Raw genomic sequence first — 23,464 nt, forward strand, 5'->3', positions numbered from 1 at the left:
CAGGCTGATGGCACGGGCTTACATGCTGCCAAGTTATGTAGAGGCCAAGGGCATGTACACAACTCAAATGGTTGGGGACATTCTGGACAGAAGCAAAGTGAGGTTTTATTTTGTGGCGATTGGAGCCTCCACTTGCAACTCAAATGTCTGACATCAAGGTTTCTTTCTGATCTGTAGATCATACTCATGATAAATATGCAAATGACATGTCTTGACTCAACTGAACCGCACGGTTCCAGAGGGTACACTCAGGGAAGTTCTAGAAAAAAATACTGAATGATTTCATTTTTAAAACACTTTGCCCCATTCTACAAAGGATTTCAGGCAAAAGAGAAGATGCTGACACTCTAGGCCAGTGAAGAAGTAATTAGTGATATTAACCTCAGCCCATCCCGCAGGATGCTTTTCCTGTTTTGTCAAAGAAATTTGGAATATTTCAAGCATGTTGAAAAGTATAGAATATAATATGATAAATCCCCATGAATCCACAATCCAATGTGGTCAGGTCCTAACCATCTGCCATATTTACTTTAGATCTCTTTACCTTTTAATGAAATTACAGATATAACTGAAGCTCCTTCCAGGCTTACTTTCTACAGAATTTCCTCTCATGTTTCACGTCCCCCGGATAATGCTGAAAACTTGTTGCTTCTCTACTCACATAACTTCTTTTAGTCTCTCCTTTGATGGAAACAATTTCCTACCAGGTTGTAGGTGCTGTGAAGAGAAAACTGACTGAATAGATTTAGCTAAGCCCTTTACTTCTGGAGGCCCAGACTTTTCTTATTGTTAAAATGGAGATAATCTTTTCTTGCCTGTTTCACAGAGTTATACAGCGGTAAAAATTAAATGCTGTATGGAGATACTTTTGTAAACTATATCAGCAAATACAAATTGTAAGATTATTTAGGAAACAAGTCTCCCTTTTTGAATATTTCTCAAAGGCCAATCAGATTTATTAAAACCTTACTGTTAGGGGCTTCCCTGGTGGCACAGTGGTTGAAAGTCCGCCTGCCGATGCAGGGGACACGGGTTCATGCCCCAGTCCGGGAAGATCCCACATTCCGCGGAGCGGCTGGGCCCGTGAGCCATGGCCGCTGAGCCTGCGCGTCCGGAGCCTGTGCTCTGCGACGGGAGAGGCCATAGCAGTGAGAGGCCCGCGTACCGCAAAAAAAACAAAAACAAAAAAACCCTTACTGTTTACCTCCCACAAAGAAACAGTATTTAATCTATGCACTGGCCCAATAACAAGTTTCGTGACCAGATATCAAGGATTTCAAATATTCTGTCCCATCATTGCTATACACAACATCTGTCATTCAGAAGTCTTAATAGTTGGTTTCAATAACATGACCCAAAGTGAAGAAAAGGAGTCAGTGGCTGTAAGAACACAAAATCCTTTTCTTCCCAAGTGTATCTATAATTAGTAGAAAACTCAGGCAGTCAGAAAGTGGCTAATAATGTCTCACTGCTGCTGCTCTTGGGAGAAAAAAAGAGAAGTAATTAGGGAGTGGAACCCAAGTGCTGGTTTTCACATTCCCCACCTGAGACCCCAGCTGCCTCACATGCATGTCTACGGATTCTGTGGCCACACAAGGTGACATTGGAATGTTAGCAATGTTGGCAACAGCTGTTTTGTCTGGGACCATGGCCCCAGTGGGGGACGAGGGGCAATAAAAATGATTAACTGGCCATGCCTCCACTTTATAGGTCTTAGGTATCTTTATTTTTAACTCTGAGGAAGTCATCTTATTTTTATTATGAATAAAATTACTATTCCCATTGACACAGATAAATGGTTAGGTTCTTCTCCTCCAAAGATATCAGTACAGTACATGGCCTTTGTCCGTTAATAGACCAAAGAGACTAAAGTTCTTTGCTGAAAGGAAAACTGAGACACAGAAAACCCTGATCAATTCAAGGCTTGTAGATGGATGTTCAGACTATGAACTGGATTCCCACTGAGACATGACAGTCCCCAAAATGCATATAGTCACACAGAGTATTTTAGCAAGAAGTCAAATATTTTAATTGGCCATTTTTGTCATCACTTTATTAAGCAGTCCAAAATGTGCCCTGGGGACTAACTTCCCTTACGGGTGGGCCTTGCTAACGTTAACTTTGCACCGTGGGTCCTCAGTGCATAGGAAATAAGGCTGGAGATGAAGACGGAAAAGGTGGGGATAGTGATGGATAACGGGGCATGGATGCGGGAAGGCATTAGTCCCACGGTGTTTCCAGAGCACAGACTTTCATAGTTATAACTGCTCATCTCAACCTGCAGCCTCTCAGAAAGGAAGCCTCAGGTGTAGCTGTGGGGAAGAGAGAATGACTTGTATGTGATGAGATTCTCCATTTCCAAGGAAAAACATGGTGTCCCCTGGATTCAGGCTGGGCTGAAGTGAAATGGGCAACTGTCAAAGCTTTGTCTGTTTCCTTGTTTTCTCAGCAAACAAGTCTGTTCCCTGTCCATGCAAAGACTAAAAACGATATGCTACAGTGATGTGGCCTTTAGAATTATCATTAGGAATAATAATTTCATCACATCAAAATAAAAATCTAACCGCCTGAGATAAAAACCCAGACAAAGACCTAGAAAAGGGAGATGTGACCAGTTGATTACTTTCCTTGCCACTTATTCCCCACCCCCCCAACCCTGCTCCCCGATTCCACTCTCATAAGGCTAAGCCACTTAGCTCCAAAGCCTCCTCTGGCACTGTTCTTCTCCTAGCTCCTTTCTGTTTACTGAATCCAGCAACCTCTCTCCCACCTCAGGCCCTTTGCACTTCCTGATCTTTCTGGTTGGAAAGTTCTTGCTCTGGGCCTCACACGGCTGGCTCCTTCTCAAGTAATGTCACCGAGATGCTCAGAGATGCCACCTGGACCACCTTAACTAGGGCAACAACTCTTCCTCCCAAACCGCTCACACGCTACCCAGTTTATTCCCCTGCAGCACTGCACATTAAGCTGAAATTGTTTTGTCTACCTATGGAATTGCCTCTTCACCATCGGTCCCTCACCCCCCACACACACGTGATAGAGTGTAAGTTACTGAAGGTAGAGACCTTAGCTTTATTTTATTTTATTTTATTTTTTATTTTTATTTTTTTTACGGTACACGGGCCTCTCACTGTTGTGGCCTCTCCCGTCACGGAGCACAGGCTCCGGACGCGCAGGCTCAGCGGCCATGGCTCACGGGCCCAGCCGCTCCACGGCATGTGGGATCTTCCCGGACCGGGGCACGAACCCGTGTCCCCTGCATCGGCAGGCGGACTCTCAACCACTGCGCCACCAGGGAAGCCAGAGACCTTAGCTTTAATTTGTCTGTCTGTTTGTTTTTTTTTTATAAACCACTGTATATTCAAGGTTTGTAACAGTCATTAACACTTGTTAGGTGATCGAGGTAAGTATGTGTTGGATAAGTGAATTCAATTTCACATCCTAAATTCACTCTTTTAACCATGTACCCTGCTCTGTAACCATAGCCTTCAGGACTGAGCAATGACTCACGCATTAAAGGTGAAAGAAGTTCTACTCTGAAATGAAAATGAAAATGGAAACAACACGGTTGTATGTTTTCAATCTTATGGTTCCTTTAGAAAAGAAGTGAGTCAGCTCCCACAAAAACTCACGCTGTAGAGTTTTATCAGCGTGTTAGAATAAGTCAGCATTTTAGAGAAAGCTAAGGGCTTTCACTTCTAGAGGGCATCCAGTTGACAATGAAAATGACCGTTGATGAGCTAGCATTTGTATTTAAAATACAGGATAAGCATAAGATGCAACAAAGTCCTGGAAATAAACTTTGAAAATCATGTAGATTTATAATTAAGCCTCGAACACTGAACAATCTCCAGACCCTGGACAGCCTCCCGAGGGCTCAACAGTGTCATTCTTCTAAAGCTTTTCCGGTGGAAACAGTAGAGGGAGCTCCTGGTCCACATTACAAATTATGTGAATTTCTGCGACACACGTGAGCCCCACTGCTCAATTCTCTTACTGCAATAATGAAACAATGCACAAAAACAATGCCAGAGGAAAAAAAAGAAAGGAGATCAAGGGCCCTGCCTGCAACAGAAAGGAATAATAACACATTTTCCAATTAATGTGGTTTTTAATAAACACGTTTACAGGGATGATGAATGAGAAGTGATGGAAGTGTCAAACGGGTGGGCTAAGACATGCCGCCTTTAACGGCTCATTAGTTAAACTCTTCTGTTCCGCCTCATTGCCAGCTGCTCTGTTCTCCCTTCTAAAGGAATGAAAACCTGGAATACTCTGAAATGAACTGAGGCATTTCAAGTCTCGAGAGTCTCGAAGCCTCATCATCCTAACACGAGGCCACTATTTTCCATTCCTTTATGCTACTCTGATAACTGCAAGGCTTGAAAGACAAAGACATTTTTACTGGAGAGTGAGTGAGAGAATAAAGGTGGGTTTAGCGGTCCATTCCTGGGTCTCAAGTCTACAACCCCTACTTATACTTGTGTGATCCTGGGCAAGTAACTCGATGTTTCTACGCATCCTTTACCCCATTATAAAATGAGCATCATTTCTACTTCTTGTGATAGTTGTGAGGATTACACAATGTGCTGGCAGTGGAGCACCGAACACAGAGCTAGTGCTGTAATCATCTCTCCCGGTCCATTTCTCTCTCTTTGGTGGAATATGTTTCCTCAGGAGTTACTGCTATTTCCTTCCCCAGGGAGAGGCTTAATGCTCTCGTGCTTCCTCTCTGAAAACTGCTCTCAATCATAATCTTAGGGGCTTCCCTGGTGGCGCAGTGGTTAAGAATCCGCCTGCCACTGCAGGGGACACAGGTTTGAGCCCTGCTCTGGGAAGAGCCCACATGCCGTGGAGCAACTAGCCCGTGCGCCGCAACTACTGAGCCTGCGCTCTAGAGACCACGAGCCACAACTGCTGAGCCCACGTGCCTAGAGCCCATGCTCTGCAACAAGAGAAGCCACTGAAATGAGAAGCCCACGCACCACAACGAAGAGGAGCCCCCACTCGCCACAACTAGAGAAAGCCCGTGCGTAGCAACAAAGACCCAATGCAGCCAAAAATAAATAAATAATTTTAAAAATCATAATCTTAGTGTATTTGCAGGTATCATCAGTCCAAGACATTGCTACTTAATGGTTTTCCTCCAATGAAGAATATTCATTAAAAACAAGATGACAGAAGTTACTTGGGGGAATTTGGGAGCTTTTCCCTTTGTATGGGTAAGATCAGCTCTGCTTATTAACAGGAAATTGGACCAATACTTTATAAAAAGTGTGTTCATCATGAAGGGTTGTGGCCAGCTCTGTGAACCAGTTAGTTGCCCCTCAATTACCAGCATCTCAATAAGAATAATTTTATGTATGCAGATTACATGTGTCTAAGTTTCAACTAAACCTTCCTCAAAGAGAGGAAAAATTGCTGTTAAATATGGGAAGCTAAATTGGATTAACATATATGACTTTGATGAAACAATAATTCATAAAGAAAATCTAATAACATTAGTTCAAAGATCTACTTTTAGTAAATATTCCTTTATTAGATTCTTTCCCCTAGAGAATGTACTCTCTCAGGGTGAAAAAGATTGTCCTTCCACACACACAAAGTTGTGGGAAATTATTCTTTGTAAACAACTAATCTTTTTGGTACCAATGTTTCTTAAGAAAGTGAGAAAATACAAATTTGGCTTCAGAACAATCACAAATAGAATGGTTGGTTAAAATGTTTTAATTATTTGAGTTGCTTCAGGCCATTAGAGATTTCTTTCTTCTATTTTTTTAAAATCTTCATTGACACTCCCCAGAATACCAACACTACCTTTGATGTAGGGAACATCTCTAAAGTCCTGGAGGGGAGAACATTTTCTTGAAGAAATTGAGCCAAGTATGCTGTTATCAAAGGATCCATGCCTCCTAAAAATTCCTATTCCTTGGTTGTTTTCAGACAATCCCACTGGTCAGAGTAAATCAACAGAAAAATTTTCCCTTAACTTTTCTGAAGGCTAATTGCTCAAACATATATAGAAAAATTATATACTATGCTATTCACTCATTTAAGGGACATAATGAATTATTTGATTATTGCTTGATAAGAGAGAAAATTCATATTTTTTTATAGTTCACATTGTCATAAGACATTCTAACACATGCTTTAGGAATCTCAGATGCCAGCCCGTAGGGTGAGTCAGACACCATCTCCCCATCTCAGTCGGAAGGATCTTGGTGCCTACCAACATTTCCTTCTTTCTCTTGTTACCTTCCTTCCTGTTGTGAAGTGGGGAGGGCTCATCTCACATAAGGTACAAAGTGGAAGAAGAGAAATAAATGAAAAACAGCAACATTTTGATCTAAAGATGCCCACAAGTAAAGGGGGACGTCTCTTAAGCTCTATGTCAGTTGTAATAAAATACAAATGACTAGTAAATACTATGATAGCTGCAATGGATCTCACTCTCTCTCAGCAATCCAACTACTGTGCCACTAGAGAGACCCATCAGGAAATCTGGCCCTGGGAATCTCCACTCAGAGCTCTTCACAGATTGTCCTGGCTTCTCGGGACATGTGGAGCTCACAGCAGTTCTGCCAGGACGCTGCCCAGGCTGGACCCGACCTGTCAGTGCTGTGGTCAGAGCTGCCTGGCCGCCGCCTGCTCCACTCCCTGGGGCTCAGCACTCGTGCTTTTGTTCAGGCTGCTTTCCTCTGTCAGCAGCTCCTAGCTTGCTCTCTCCTTCCCCTCTATTTGCTTTACTGGACAGACCTTCTCAACTTTTATAGAAACAGCTTTATTGAGGTATAAGTGAGACACAAAGAATTGCACATATTTAATGTGTACAATGTGATGAGTTTGGACAGATGCAAACACCTGTGATCTCATCACCAAGGTAACTGACATACCCAGCACCTCCCAGACTTCCCTTGTGTCCCTTAGTGTGTGCGTGTGTGTAGTAAGAACACCTAACATGAAATCTATCCTCTTAACAAGTTTTGAAATGCACAATACTGCATGGCTACCTATAGGCACTATGTCGTAGGGCAGATCTCTGGGATGTAATCATCCTGCATAACTGAAACTTTATACCTGTTGAATAACGCTCCCCAGTACTCCCGCCCCTATGTGTGCTCTGCTTCCATAAGTTTGACTATTTTAGAAATCTCAAAAAGTGGAGCCATGCAGTCTTTGTCTTTCCGTGAACTGGCTTATTTCACTCAGCATAACGTCCTCTGGGCTCATCCATGTGTCATGATGAACAGGAATTCCTCCTTGTTTTTAAGGCTCAAGCTTTATGCTTCAGTTGTCAATTCCAGAAGAAAACCACCCTGGCATTATCTTTTCTAAGTTTTCTTCCTCTATTCACATTTCTGTGAGTTAAACTTAAATACTTGAAGGGCAAGGACCACATCGTATTCATTTTTGCAAGCCTAGCTCCCAACAGTGTTAGGAACATAGTAGGCCTTAAATAAATGGTTAATAGTTTGTGAAACTATTAAATGATGTGATGTGCATTAAATGCATTAGGTTGATTTTTATATAAGCTCATTTTCTTAAAATGTTAGTTAATATGATCTTGAAAGGACTGATTTTGAAGAACTCTGTTCATCCTAACCATTTGGGAAATAACAGTCCTCTTGCTAAAGTACATTATGTTTAGGGAAATTAAACATGAAGGTGGCGTAGAAGAATGTGGGGAGCCAGGTATTTCACCTTTCTTTTCAATGCTTCCCTTAACTAATTCCTGTAAGAATGACAAGGTGCTTCATAGGACTTTTTGCAGTATGGTGGTATGCATGTCATCTATTATGTGAATAACTTAAAAAAATACAAAAGCTGATGAAAAATGTACCCCAAAATAGAGTTTTGATAATACTTGTATCAGACAAAAGATATTTAATCCACTAGAGGAGTTATCCCACAATCAAAAAGACAAAGAGTTTCCATAAACCACAATTCTTATACAAAAATGAGCTGATGATATAGTCTAATAATTCTTTTTAAACAAGAGCTGATCTATGAATAAAAACCTTTTCTTTTTTGCATAGAATTTCTCCCTTTTCTTGGTAGCCTAATGAATTGGTATTTTATTATATTACAAAAGATAATAAACCACTTTTCTTTTAAATACCGTGTACTCAGGATTTAATGAACACTGTGTGTCAGACCCATAGCTGAGTTTAAAGTCTAAATCTAATACTTGAAATAAAATAAGTACCTCTCTCTCCCAAACACCCTGGCAATCAGAATCTGTGGAATTGAATATTATAAACTCTTTCATATGGTCGCATATTTCTTAATCTTCTAAATTCTTCAGTAAACTCATTTGATCTACAGCTGAGGACTCATTCCAGGATGTGGTGTAATCCTCTTCTCTCCTAGACATTTGGCAAGCCTGTCATAAAGGCCTTCATCATTCAAATTCCTCCTCTGAGACAACAATTATCTTGTCTTGAAAGCAGCATCATGCATTTAGAAAACTATGGGAAAGTCTAATCTTGCCTGTTAGCTTGTACAAGCTTTTCTTGTTTATAGCATGAAACAATTACTGAAAATCCTACAATGAGTTCTCTCTTTTGCCAGAAAATTTGGGATAAAAATCAACAGAGCTGATTCCTTTAAAGACTGGATTCCAGGATGCCCAATTTATGCCATTTTCCCCCCAGTTGTTTCATAACCAGTATCAACTGACACCAGTACATTTCTAAGAGAACAATTTACTTGAACGGCTAAATGGATGAAATGAAATCATTGACAGAGCAGCAATCTTGTTCACCTTTGGCATGTGGTCACACCCTAAGTGACTCCTAAGGAGCTCAGTCTAGAGTCCTCTAGTGGTGGTGCAGGTGGTTCTAGCCTTTAAAAAGTCACTTATTTTCCCGTCTTCATTTTCTCATCTATGAAGTATATTCATTTGTTGACTCATTCATTAAATAATTAATAATTACATGCTACATGCCAGAAACTGTGCTAGACAATGATGATAAAATAGAGGTTCAAAAAATATTCACAGGGCAGTGGTCAGAAAGACAAGGAAAATAGGAGTCACAAAACAACATGCTCTGTCTGCAGGAGGCATAAGCTCATAGGATTGCGGAGGATGATACCTCTCGTGCTGTGCTGAGAGCACCGGCAAGGCTTCATGGGAGAGCTGGGGTCTGAGCTGAGTCCTGCAGGTGGGGAGGCTCACCTGGCCCCTGGGGAGAACATTTGCAATGTGCAGCATATTGAGATCATAAAGGAAGATGACACTACAGGTTGCAAAAGAAGAAAGGGCACAGAGGAGGACAGACAAAGATAGGAAAAGGACAAACTTTGAAGGGACTAGAATGGCTGTAGAAGATATGGAATCCACCTGGAAGGAAAGGGAAGTTATTAAAGAGTTTTCAGCCAAAGAGCTACATGATCAGAGTTATGATTTAGAAATATTACCCCACTTGTAGAAGGTAGAGGCAATGAGACAGCTGGGAGAAGGCTACAAAAATATAGATACAAATTGACAAGGCCCTAAATAAGGCAGTGGCATGAGGAATGAGAGCTAATGGGAAGTAGGATTGACATGATTTAGGAACTATTTGGATGTGGAGGATGAGAGAGAGAAAAAAAATCTAGGGTCATTTTTAGAGTTTAGTTTTGGACAGGTTATGTTTGTAGTACACAGGAGACCTCCAAGTGGAGATACTGAGCAGGCCGTGGGGTGTAGTAGCCTGGAACTCAGGAGGAATGTCTGGGTGGACATAGAAGACTGGGATTCTTTAAACCCTACAACATATAAATAAGGGAAGGGGGAACAGCTTTACGGAAGGAGACAAAAAGGATGGCCTCAAAGGTAGGAGAAAACGATCAGCACCAATGAACCAAGAGAATAGAGAGTTTCAAGGACAGAACAGTCAACAGCGTCAGTTCCTATACAGCAGTGAAATAAGGTGAAGCCTGAAAGGCACTCAGGGAATCTTGTGACTGAGAGATATTGGTGATCATGGAGAATGCAGGGCCAGCGGAGTAGCTTGGACATAAACCAGACTCTAGTGGGTTGAAGAGTTAGCAGAACCCCCAGAAATGGCACACTTCCTCTAGAAGCTTGGGATAAAGGATGAGATCAGCTAATTGGCTACATGATCTTTATGGCTCTCTTTAGCAACAATATTCTATGAAATTCTACTAGCAAAATAGCTGTGTCAAGAAAAGTAGGCACGCTTCCCCAGATGTCTGACTGACCACCAGCCTGGATGTTAAGAAATTGAGGAGATGGGGCTCAGGTGGGTTCAGCACAGGACTTGCTGACCTGGGACTCGGCTTGGGGCACCCATGCAGGCAGTACACTTGCTACTGTCCAGGAATGAAGTGGGCAGGAGGGGCGGCCGGCCACCAGCCTCCCTGATCTCTTGGTTGGTGGTGGTGGGAGGTGTAGGGAGCACAACCATGTTAGACAGTGGAAAGATGGAAATTATTATCTACAGGGGGTTAAGGTAACCTTTAGATAAACACACAGCAGTACAGAGGGACTCATGAAATACCCTACTGTTTACTCACAGGTGGTCCTGGAGGCCCTGGTTTTCCTGGAGGACCTGGTTTTCCTCGTCTTCCCTAGAAACCAAAGAGAAACAGACAATAGCAACTGTGATTCCATTTTACTTTAAGATGAGACAATATTAAATGGCAATTTTAAAGACTGAAAATTAACTAAAAGTTAAAAAAACAATTCCAAGTCCACATGACCTTTAAAGACCTGTGAAATCTAAAAGCTATGAGACAATTTTTAACAGCCAAGATGAGAAAAACAGTGCCTGGAATGAATAAACTGTGACTCTTATTAGCAGCCCTTTAAAGGCTGTCTACTTTGGTACTCTAGCAAAGTAATATAAAGTATCTGAAAGATGGGCTAAGATGGGCATTTTATCTGATAATTCAGTGGGTTCAGGTGCAATAATAAATGCATTTATCATCTTAAATTGGTATTTCTCAAAGAGTGATCTGAATTCCAGTTTTATAGGAGTTTCCTGAGAGTGCTTTCAGGTATTAAAAATACATTTTTCTGGGCTCCATCCTGGACTTACTTGGTTTAGAATCTCTGGAGAAGGGATCCATGAGTATGCATTTAAAAAACCCCTTCAGGTAATACTCATACTCACTAAAGTTTGAAAAGCACTTCCGTAAGCCATATTATAATTATATATGTTGTGAAAAGCACATTAACTAGCTCTTTTCTTCCCTTTGGATGATTAAGCTGTTTTATAAGTGAAATAAAATGTTCACTCCTTGTTTATTAATCTTCATTATTGTAAGTGAATGTTAACTCCCCAAGTTCACAACTAGCTAAATTCCAATTGCAAGAGCCAGAATGACATTTCTAAGTAACTGTGTATCTATATCATTTAAAAGACATTTATTTATTATACATTTATTTTCTTAATTATTATTTTTTCCTTTATCAAAGAAGGAAGCAAGCCTAGGTATGGATAGCACACATTTTGAATGAGAAGCATTTCTGAGCAGGTTTTCTAATTCTATTTCATTGTTACTAATAACTTTATTTTGTTACCATATTGGTAGTATGTTAATACATATTAAGGCTTGTTGTTACTTAAAAGGTAAATGTATTAGGCTGATCTTTCAACTCTTTTTGGGGAGAATTGTAAGCATAAACATGGAAAGGCCCATTTCACTGACGGATTTTCTTGCTCTGAAAGAGTCAGGCAATTTTCGCTTGATCTTTCTGGCCTTCATCTAGGCTTGGAGTGGGGTAGGAAATGCAATACCCACTGAAGCAGCAGAGTAAGGTTTGGAAGGTAGGTAAGCAAATGCGACACTGTGATTGGGTGGTAAATGCTTCCATTAATTGCTGAAGGCAAGTTAAGTACCTACTGTCAAGGACTCTATATAAAAATAGCAGCTGTATTCATAAAAAATCCTGGCTAACAACTACAGAACAGATTTTTTAAAAATTTCATTAAAACCAGAAATATAATGAGTAGTTATTTTCATGTACCTTCTGTTTTAGAGATCTGAACCTTGGATTTCCTTTGGGGGGTTGTACGATTGGAATGAATATATAATTTAATATTCTGTATACTGAATAAAAGTTACACACATGGACATAATTTTCTTATTTTGCAGTTTACACATTCTGAAAATCAATATATTGGGTCTTTTAGTAAATGCAAGTAAATCAGCCCCTGAGGATTAATCAATGATAAAACGTTTACTTGGAAAGTGGAAGCACCGTAATTTATTCATTTACAAGAGCACAAAGAAACAAAATCAGTGACATTGGAGTAGGTGATTGGTTCTTTCTTTTAGGTTGAGGTAAGTTAAAACCATAGGATAAACTTTGTGTGCAGTCTCCTTTCCTTAAAGGAGACATATATATTGATTTGGGTAGGAAGTGGAGAAAATGAAGTTATTGATCAACTTTTATCACACAGTTAATGTTTAAGATAAACCAAGTCTCAGATATTGTAACATAACATTGTCATGTCTTAACATGAGGACTAGAAGCATTCATGATTCAGTATGGTACAGGCAAGCTTCCAAAGCCTTGCACATCACTGCTGATTTACATCATCGTTCAAAGCCTTGCGACTGTCAAGAGTGTGTGGATGTGTCTCTGGAAGAGCACAGGTGAACGCTGATTGTCTTTATGCCTCCTTGCTAACAGTAGACATGCAGGTAAGATGTTTTTGAGTATCGTCAAATTATTGGAACATAAGGTACACAGATAACTTCAGCCAGCACATATTTTCAGTTTAAATGGGGTTTCTAGGCTTGAATTTCTAGTAACATCCTGAAGCAGATCTGAATACTTTTTTCTTTTTCAGCTTTATTGAGATATAATTGGCATGGAACATTGTGTAAGTTTCATGTGTACAAGTGATGCCTTCATACACTTATATGTTAGGAATAAAGTTAGTGAATACCTCTGTCAGCCTACATAATTACCATTTGTGTGTGTGTGTTGAGAACATTTAAACTCTACTCTCTCAGCAACTTTCAAGTATAAACACAATATTGTTAACTATAGTCACCATGCTGTACATTAGATCCCCAAACTTATTCATCTTCTAACTGGAAGTCTGGGCACTTTGACTGGCATCTCCTCATTTCCCCCTTCCTCAGCCTTTGGCAGCCAACATTGTCTCTGCTTCGATGAATTAGGCTTTTTTAGATTCCATACTCTGGGGCTAGGGCTGTGCCTGGGAGGGCCAGGGAATACCCTCCTGACGTCGATAGACGGACTGTTTTTGCGTGTTTGTTTCCACTTCTGTCGCCTCTTATCTCAGGCCCTTCATTCTAGACCCACTGTAAAGTGAGACAAAAAGTGGGCACTCGGATGTGGGTTGGGATGAAAATCCCAGCAAATAACAGATAAATGCTGAGCTGGGTGCGGCCTTCCTGGCTAGGATGCCTGGTCCCAGGTGGCCATTTGTTCAGAAGCAATTGATCAGTTGGAGTGTGGTTCAATCTCCAAATGGATGGTTTCAGCAGCATTACAATTGGGCTAATCCAATACTTTTCTGAAAATTGGGAGTATGAAGCATAAAATGCAGATTTACCATATCAGGTTGCCCTGGAAACCTCAAAGTGCTCAATATGTACGTTTCCTGTTTGGCAACAGTGTAAAGGTTATCAGACAGCAGTTTAGGTATTTGTCTAATGATTTAAGCCCAGTGGTGCTCTAACCCAATCACACATCAGCATCCTCGGGAGACCTAGCTGAAACAGATTGCTCTCCCCACTTCCAGAGTTTATGACTCAGCGGGTCTGGGGTGGGACCTGAGAACTCACATTTATAACAAGTTCCCAGCAGTACTGATGCTACTGGCCTTGAGACCACACAGTGAGAACTCCTGTTCTAAACCTCAACCTCTTACTTCATATTTAAAGTCAGGCAATCTTGTATAGCCCTTAATCTTGTAAACCTTATAGCTCAGAACAAAAGAGCTGGGTTGGTTTTGTGACTGCGTGGAACTTTAAGAATAAAAACCCCATTGTCAACTTCAGGACCACCTGGATTGGAATCCCAGCCTTTTCTTTTATGGAAGGTTCTTGTGTCAAGATGTCCTTGCTGTAAAATTGGCACTTACACATTGAAGCCTGTTGGTTAAGAATTAAAAAAGAGATAATGTGTCAAATTCCTACCACGCACACACCCATTAGGATGGCTAGTTTCAAAAAACAAAATAAGCGTTGGTGAGGGTCTGGAGAAACTGGAATGCTTGCACACTGCTGGCGAGAATGTAAAATGGAGCAACTGCTATGGAGAACACTGCGCAGATTTTTAAAATAATGAAAAGTAGAACGACCAAGTGATCCAGAAATCCCACTTCTGGGTCTATATCCAAAGGAATTGAAAACAGGGTCTTGAAGAGATATCTGCACACCTATGTTCGTAAGCAGCACTATTCAGAATAGCCAAGAGGTAGAACCAATCCAAACGTCCACTAACAGATGAGTGGATAAACAAAATGTGGTACATACAATGGAACATTATTCAATTTTGAAAAGGAAGGACATTCTGATACATGCTACAACATGGATAAACCTCAATGACATCATGCTAGTTGAAATAGGCACAGTGAAATAAGTCAGTAGAAGACAAATACCATATGATTTCACTTATATGAGGTACTTAGAGTAGCCAAATTTATAGAAGCAGAAGGTAGAATGGTGGTGGCCAGGGGCTGGGGGGTGGGGGATAGGGGAAGTTATTTAATGGGAGCAGAGTTTTAGTTTTACAAGATGAAAAAGTTCTGGAGATCTTTTCACAACAATGTGACTATACTTTTCACAACAATGCGACTAAACTTAACACTAATGAACTGTACACTTGAAAATGGTTAAATTAAGATGGTAAATTTTATGCTATGTGTTTTTCTCCACAATTAAAAACAACAACAACAACACTCCTACTATAATATCTGACACAGTGGGAATAATAAATGCTAGTTCCTTTTCTCCCTGCCCTTCTACCATCCTTTATCCAATTATCCATTTTTTTTCCATTTAAAAATGTTGATAATATATCAAGAAAACCTTCTAAAATCTGTGTTGTGTGTCAGTTAAAAAACGTAACCAACTGTCAACCTTGCATAGGGGATTTTTTTCATCTAAAAGAACAATCAAGATGCCCATTAAGAGTAGAAATAAAAAAAGTAAATTGTAGATTATTCATACAGTGGAATACTATATAACAATGGAAATGAATGGAATACAACTATATGCAACAATATGGTTAAATTGTGTAAACACAACGTTGATCAATTTATATAAGGAATACAAGCAGGCAATACTAAGCTAAGCTGTTAGAAGTTGCAATAGGTCACCGATGTGGGAGTGGGGAGTGACTGAGATCATCAGACTAACATGCTGATGTTCTGTTTCTTGAACTGTGTGCAGGTTACAAGCGTGTTCTTGATTTGTGAAAACTCAACAAGTGGTCTCCTTAGGATACATACATTTTTCTGAATGTTTGTTATACTTCAATAAATTTTTTTAAAAAAAATGAAACCAGGAGATTTCCACGATGGAATGATTTTATTTGAATTATCAAATGACTTCATCCATCTGCATTTGCTGTGTACATGACCACAGATGGTCAATACTGTCAGGAAGGAAAAAAGAAACCCAGGCCTATTTAAATAAATGACATCTACAAATTTTCAACAGTAAATATAACCTGATGCTTCCAGGATGACTTGCAGTATGAGAGCACATGTATCTTAAATTAGCCACTTGATTTATAAACACTTGACCATCCAGGAGCATTAAGAAGGGAAGAATGCAAATAATGGACGACTGGTACTTATCTGACAGATGGTTTTTGTTGCTGATGAGGATGATGATGAGGAGGAGAAGTTACAGTGGTAATCGTACTGAAATAAAGGGTGGCATGCAGACCTCAAGCCCACAGAGGAGACACGTGTGTAAGTAATCTCTCTAAATTGCCAGGTCTTCTAATGCAGCTGGCTCCTCTCCAGAATTCCCCTGTTCCCATGTGTGTATTTAGCACAGTCACAGGCATCAACTCAGCCTGAACAAGGTACCAAGGAAATGTCGAGGAAGAGGAGACAGGGCCTTGACTGGCACCCACAACTGTGAAGTAGGTGTTAATTACACAGGAAAACATTACAGACCATCTGGGAAGTTTAGTTTTCTTTTTTTACATTGTGAACGGAAATAAGATTAATGACTGATGTAAAAAGTTAGCACATTTTGAAATCAACGATATGTGAAAAAATGGGAACGGAATACTTACATGAGGAATGCATAACGTCTTAAGTGAATTTTATTTCTTAACATCTTTAAAAATACATCTAAGACAGCAATGAGGCTAGTCATAATGGTCTCCTTATTTCAGGGATCAGACAAGTGGCTCTTGTAAGGACACGGGAAGAGGATGTAATTCAGCATGAACAAAGAATCTGAAATAGTTTAGAGCTAAGGAAAGATGAATCCATATTGTGATGCTTTCCCGATATTGCTTTTCTTATTTAGGTTGGGATCTTAAAATTTCTAAACCATGTCAAAATTTCCCCATCTCTCTGTTCCCTTCCTTTTTTTTTTTTTTTTTTTTTTTTTTTTTTTTTGCGGTACGTGGGCTTCTCACTGTTGTAGCCTCTCCTGTTGCAGAGCACAGGCTCCGGACGCGCAGGCTCAGCGGCCATGGCTCATGGGCCCAGCCGCTCCGCGGCATGTGGGATCTTCCCAGACCAGGGCACGAACCCATGTCCCCTGCATTGGCAGGCGGACTCTCAACCACTGCGCCACCAGGGAAGCCCTGTTCCCTTCCTTTTTTTCCCTTTGGATGGACTCTACCAGTAACTAATGTGGCTTTTCAAAACAAGTTAGAAATGTGACAATATTAACTAAACCCCCTCGGCTATAACTGAATAAGTGATAATCTGAATAAACGATAACATTTCATCAAAACATTGGACTAGGCCAAATGGTCTGGTCTGTGGTCAGCATGGTCTATAGTCACTGTTTAGCATTCCTATGAAGTTATCATGGTGGTACCAATTTGGTCATGAAGATAAGTATAATTAAGGTCTGACCTCTTAAGTCCCTCCTGACTGGATGAACCCCAAATCAACTTTTCCTTGTGTGCCCCAAGCTGTGAACATAAAAGTCTAAGACAAATGATTATTAAAATGGTTACCATTGATCAAATGCTTGCCATGGGCCAAGCACTGAGTGCTAAGCATGGACTTAACACTATTTCATTTAATCTGCTCAAAACTACTGTGGGTGAGTGATACATTTTACAGAGAACAAAAGATTAAACATCTAGCTCCAAATCACTCTGCTCTTAATTGGTGGGGCTAAAATTTAACCCCAAGTGTGTCTGATCTTAAAACCCGTAATCCTCAGGATTAAGGTGTCCTTGGGGGCGCATATCATGGTCATTCATGATTTCAGTTACTTTGCTGCTCTAATTGTTGAGTTTCTCTTGTTTTCTCATCACCAAGCCAGATTTTTAAATGTCCCATCGTCTTACGACTTTGCCCTTGGGAATTCAGGTCTTACTAGTTCTCACCTGCTCCCCTGATGGCTGCTTGCCTTTGCCTTGTGCCAGTAGGACAACCACAACCTTCCACTTAGAGTGGACTCCCGACTGTCTTGCCAAACCACCAACTCTCTCTGTCCCAGTCGCGGGCTCTGTTTTCTATGCCTGCCATTGCCGATCTCAGCCGATGCACTTGGTTCATCTCGGCTCATGGGTGGGGCATGGTAGGGCATGGCTTAGCTGCTTCCTCACCATCTGTGATACATTTTAACATCTTTGTGAGGCAGTGAGAGGGTGGATGCTCCCTCCGTATTTGGAAGTTCGCAGGGGGATGCTTGCAGGCTGGAGGAGGAGAATCGGGCTTGGACTCTGCCTTCCTTGTCCGAGAACTATGCTCATGCCCTGGGGTCCCCATCTCCAAGCACTCATAAGGCCTCAAGCATCTTTCATTTTTATTAAGGAAACTTACATTTTTAGACTTAGAGAGTAGATGAAATCAACACGTAGAGGGACAAATAATGCACATAAACTGCTCGTGTCTTATTTAAAAGAAATGTTAACACGAAAACAATGTGATGAGGTTCCTCAACAAATTTCAGACGGGTCAGAACTTGAGCCAGTGTATAAGAAAGAATTCAGCCTTACCAGTCAGAACTGGAACAAAGAAATCATTAATGACATTTTATATCTTGTTTTCAATGAAGGTAAATTTATAGAAGTGCATTTTCAGTATTTTTGAGTCACGTACTTTAACATATGAAATGTACCCTTAGGGGGTGGAATTTTAGAACTGCAGTTTCAATGAGAAGGACTGAATTGAGCAGCGCTAAATAAATTCATAGGAATACATTTTGCAGCTATTCAATAACTGCCCGTAAACAGAGAGATTCCCAAGGATCCGTAAGATGCAAGTATGAAGGTCACCCAAGTTTGATACAGAAGAATTTTCAGTGCATAACTTTCAATCCATCAACTTAAATTTAATGGATTAAATTGCATTTGGATATTTAAATGCTCACTTCAAACCCACTATCAAAAAAATGAGTAAATTTATTCAGCAGAAATGTACTGTCTGTGCTTTACATACTGTTCTAGGGGAAAATATATGAATGACTAAGGCCTGGATCTTGCTTTCAGGGTAGAAGAGGAGGGACAGCTCTTCACAACAGCTATTTGGAGAGTGTTGCTCATTTGGCTGTAGGTATACTCAGGAGTTCTGGGGAGGGAAGGTGAGAATTAAGTTGCTTCCCAAACCTTTCAGTAACTCTCTCAGCCTTTCATTTGACAGGGGAAGTGGCGGGGAGTTGGTCACCAGGATGGGATGGGAGGGAAATGCGGGTGGAGGGAGCCATCTGTGCCCCCTTGGCAATGAGATGGGGTGCTAGACCCTGAAAAGTCCCCTCAAACAGGGACAGCCTCCCTGGACACTTGTGCCCCCATACAGATGTGTGTCCTCTTTGGTCCTTTTGTCCTCTGATACTTATTGCCAACCTTTCAAGCAACTGGGCTTGGAAGGCATTTCCCAGCCCGCCACTCCTTGTGCTTTCATGATGGACTTAAGTATTGGGACTCTGTATTGATGACCTTCAAAAACTGAATGCTTGTGGACATGCCATTATGTAAATACTGGGTATGTTTTTTCTTGACTTGAATACTCTTTTCATTTCCTTAAACCTGACACCCAAGGTCACTTGCCAGTGTGACTGGGTAAGAGGAACCCTGAGTCTGACCTCTGCCAGCTGCTTTCCCACAGTCTCTTTCTCCTTCAGCTCCGACCTTTTCCCAGAATAAGGTTAGGGTGTCTTGGGAAAGCTGGTACCTCAGCTGGCCCTGCCAGCCCCAGCTGTGGGGCATTTGCTGGATTCTTTTTATGTTCTCCTTTGACTTCTCAGTCCCCTTTAGAGAAGTATCCTTCAGGCAGAAACCGCAGCTACATCTTATCCCGCGTGTCCTGCTACACAGGACGTACATCCATCCATTCCTATACAGACATCCATAAAGCCTAACCAACACCTACTCACAGGACTGACCTTCCTACGTACTTGTCCCAGGCCTCAGCGAGTGACTGTCCTTGTCAAAGGGGTGGTGAGGGGCCTGTGTCCCTCTGCTGGTTTCCCTGGTAACCGATGAGCCCACCTGACGTCAACTCCCCTATAACTGGCAATCGCTCCAGGACCTTGCTTCAGACGTGTAAGCACCCCCATCCGTGAAACCACTGATGTCTCTGTTGCTGATTCTGGGCTCTTTCTTTGGTCTTAAAGCTGGGCAAATGCAGGCCTTCTAGGCCTGCAGCCCAACAACCTACTACCTTTTCACTGTGTTTTTCTAGAACATATTTCCCATTCTCAGCAGCATGTGCCCACATTCCTTCATTAATTCATTCAACAAACATTTAATGAGTCCTTACTGTGGGCCAGATCCTTCTCTGTGCTCTGGAAATACCTTGAATCCATTCTGTCCTCACAGAGCTTATATTCTAGTGGGGACAATGATAGTAATAGACAGCACCTGGTCCTTTCTCTCTGCCAGACACCGTTCAAAGCAATTTATATCTACGTGTTCATTATATCTTCAAACTCCTCCTAATATCTTTGAGGCATCTCTGTTTTACAGATGAGGCAACTGAGTGACGGAGCAGCTTGCCTGAGGTCACACGTCCAGTTAAGCAGCAGAGCTGGGACTTGAATTCAGGTAACCTGGCTGTGTCATCCTTGATCATCCCCACCCTGTTATACTGACTGCGTATCTGATAATGACACGAGTAGAGATATAAGTTCTGGATAGCAACAAGAATCATAAAAAGTAAAGCAGGGTAAAGGGATACAGAGTTAGATAGGGTGGTGTGCTGTTTCAGATAGAAAAATCAGGGCAGGTCTCAGCAGACACCTGGACCAAGCCAGTCCGTGGGCCGTGCAAGGGCTGAGAAATGGCATCCAGTGAGGGAACAGTGAGAACAAAGCCCTGGGTGGCTGGAGAAGAGCAAGCCGTGGATGGGTGGCAGGCAGGGCACATTAGCTGAGCCTTGAAGAGACTGTGGTGAGGGCTTTGTGTTTTCTTCCTTTGATTGTGTTGGGAAACCACTGGGAGTTGTCGTAACGGGGCCACATCATGAGGTTGACCTAAACACTTGCCTGGGTAGATTAACAGCCACTAGGGTAAAACTGCTACAGACCGATCATGTAATTCACAGGCTCAACAGAACTGACTGTAGCTTATCTGCTTTAGGTCACTTGCGGGAACATTTCCTTCCATTTGTGCAGATAATCAGGAGTTGATTATCTGTATAGCATTTTGTGATGGTTAAGTTTATGTGGTGCCCAGATAATTGGCCAAACATTTTTCTGAATGTTTCTGTAAAGGTGGTTTTTGCATGAGATTAGCCTTTAGATGGTGCACTCTGAGCAAAGCAGGCTGCCCTCCATAAGGTGTGTGGGTCTCACCAATCGGTCCAAGGCCTGAATGGAACAAAGACTGACCTCCCCAAGGCAAAAAGGAACTCTGCCAGCAGACGGCCTTTGGACTTGAACTGCAACTCGTCACTGGGTCTCCAGCCTGCCAGATTACTCTACAGATTTTGGATTTACCAAGACTCTACAACTGTGTGAGCCAATTCTCTCTGTCTCTGTCTCTGTCTCTCTGTATACACATCCTGACGCTTTCATTTCATTTTTCTGGAGAACCCTGACTAATACCCATTTCCATTTATAAGTACGAAGTATTTTTTTACCTTCCTTTAACATCTTATGTTACTGAACATAATATCTATTATTCTCTGATATTTACCCAGTCCATTGTGTTTGACTGAAGAAAAGATATAAGGAAATGAGATCTATTTTATCCTTCAGTGTGAACAACGGTTTTCAAATAGAGAACGCTGCATTGTTTAAGTAATCCTGCAAGACTTATATAAAGATATTAATAATTTAATGAACTTGTACTCAAGGCAAAAATATGTTCTTGAAACATGTCAGGATGAATTTTCAAGGGAAAGACCTAATTAGCAGTGTCTGAAGTGTATATCCTCACATTTAGAAAACAAGGACTAGTCCCTGTAGACAGAATGGTGAGTTAGACTTTAAAGCTTTAACTACTCCTGTTAATATGTATGATTAATGAGCAGTCTGTCAGTTGGTTGGCCTCACTAAAGCAAAAGACCTTGCAGGGGAAAAAAAGGATGTTTAAATTAATGTACACAGAAATATGCTAATGTAGTTTATAATCTTTTTTATATTATGATTAATTAATAACTTTAGAGTCTTTACTGCGAAAGGATGCCATAGCTTGAACATCTTTTAAAATATAGAATCAAAGCTCTAAAGATGTCTGAAAGTAACAGATGGCCACAGGTCCCAGTGACTTTACAAATGAGAACTCTGGGAAGCTAATGAAAGCAAAAGAACTCTCAATGTTAGATCATGGCTGAGAAATCAAAAGCTGGGGAAAAAAGTATAAGTCAAAGTAGTTATGCCATTATCTTTTCCTTACATATAATAAAGTATTTTTACCTGATGATTATTTGGAGAAAATCATATTGAAGAAACAAGAGTTAAGTCCATTTAAAGGAGAGAACATAGGAGGTGGGGTTTATTTGATGTCAAGATCTTCAGAGGCAAAGAGAAAATCCAAACATGTGTGTAAATGATTCTAAACATAAAATTATTTGGTAACAGTTGCACGTTCATTTGGATGTCTGGGTTTCTGAAGACAGAACCTTAATTTAAATCCTTCAGAAACACTGATAACTAAAATTACAAGAGCTAATGTTGAAAGCAATCAAAATTACAGATCTGTTTGGTACCAAAATGAGAAATCAACTTCCAGAAGAACATAAATGAGTGGGAAATTCAGTAAACAGATAACCTTGTGTCAATGATAAGCATTGTTGCATTTATTAAGTGCTTACTATATGAATATTGGAGATTAAAGAGAAAATTAGACACAGATCCTACCTTTGAAGGTTTGGGGGGCTTTTAGTCTAGTATTAATTTCTCTTCTTTCCTGTCTGCCAGATTTTCTCCACACAAAAAATTAAGGCTGCTTAAAGACATTCAAGAAAAGAGACCACTAGCTCATAACTATTTTCAAGAGCTGGAGGTTGCATTAAACTTGGTCAAAACTGATATTTCTATTTTGGCATACTTTAATTATGTGGTGTACTTGCCCATGGTCATGTTTTTCCTATACAAAGGTAGAGGTGAATATAGATTTTAACTTATATATTTATGACAAAATAATTGATCATTGATTAACAATAAAAACAGAATGGAAAAGTGCGCTGTACTAAGAAGGGAGAGACCTGGTCATTAGTACCGTCTCTTGTATTTATCAGCTAAGCAAACCTGAGCCAGTTATATCATCTCTCACCCTTAACTGTTTATTTATTTATTTATTTTAAAAAAGGGCTAAAAACATACCTGCCTAAAAACAATGGGCTGGAATATATGAGCACCTGAGAAATATTTACTTTAAGAGAAATACCAAAGTGTGAAAAGAGCTTTCTATAATCTTTCCCCATAAACTTTCTTTTTTTTTTTTTTTTTTTTTTTTTTTGTGGTACGTGGGCCTCTCACTGTTGTGACCTCTCCCGTTGCGGAGCACAGGCTCCGGATGTGCAGGCTCAGAGGCCATGGCTCACGGGCCTAACCGCTCCATGGCATGTGGGAACTTCCCGGACTGGGACACGAACCCGTGTCCCCTGCATCAGCAGGCGGACTCTCAACCACTGCGCCACCAGGGAAGCCCCCCATAAACTTTCTTGAAGGCAGAGGGATGGTGCCTGGCATCAAGCAAGTTCTCCATCGGTGCCCACCCATCCTTCTGGACATAAGGTTCCAAGCTTTCCGGGAGAGGTTACACTGTATGGGGACACGGGGAAGGCGGTCCAGCACATTCAGATATAGAGCTAGTGGATCAATTACATTTTTGGCAAATACCAAGGAAAAATATATCCCAAATACTCATTTTGAAATT

The 23,464-nt window shown here is 40.9% G+C and overlaps 1 protein-coding gene across 1 annotated transcript in view; it reads right to left on the reverse strand.

Moving 5' to 3' along the window:
• The window catches only part of COL19A1 (collagen type XIX alpha 1 chain), a gene marked incomplete at both ends in the record, with an annotated part of 357,838 nt that overhangs the window by 98,525 nt on the left and 235,849 nt on the right, over positions 1–23,464 (reverse strand). Inside the window, one exon of the mRNA XM_081251264.1 lies at positions 10,522–10,575. Coding sequence (XP_081107390.1) covers positions 10,522–10,575 — 54 coding nt within the window. The remainder of the gene's footprint in view (positions 1–10,521; positions 10,576–23,464) is intronic.

The sequence above is a fragment of the Mesoplodon bidens genome (genome assembly GCF_964165515.1).
Source record: "Mesoplodon bidens genome assembly, chromosome: 12".
Taxonomy (NCBI): Eukaryota; Metazoa; Chordata; class Mammalia; order Artiodactyla; family Ziphiidae; genus Mesoplodon; species Mesoplodon bidens.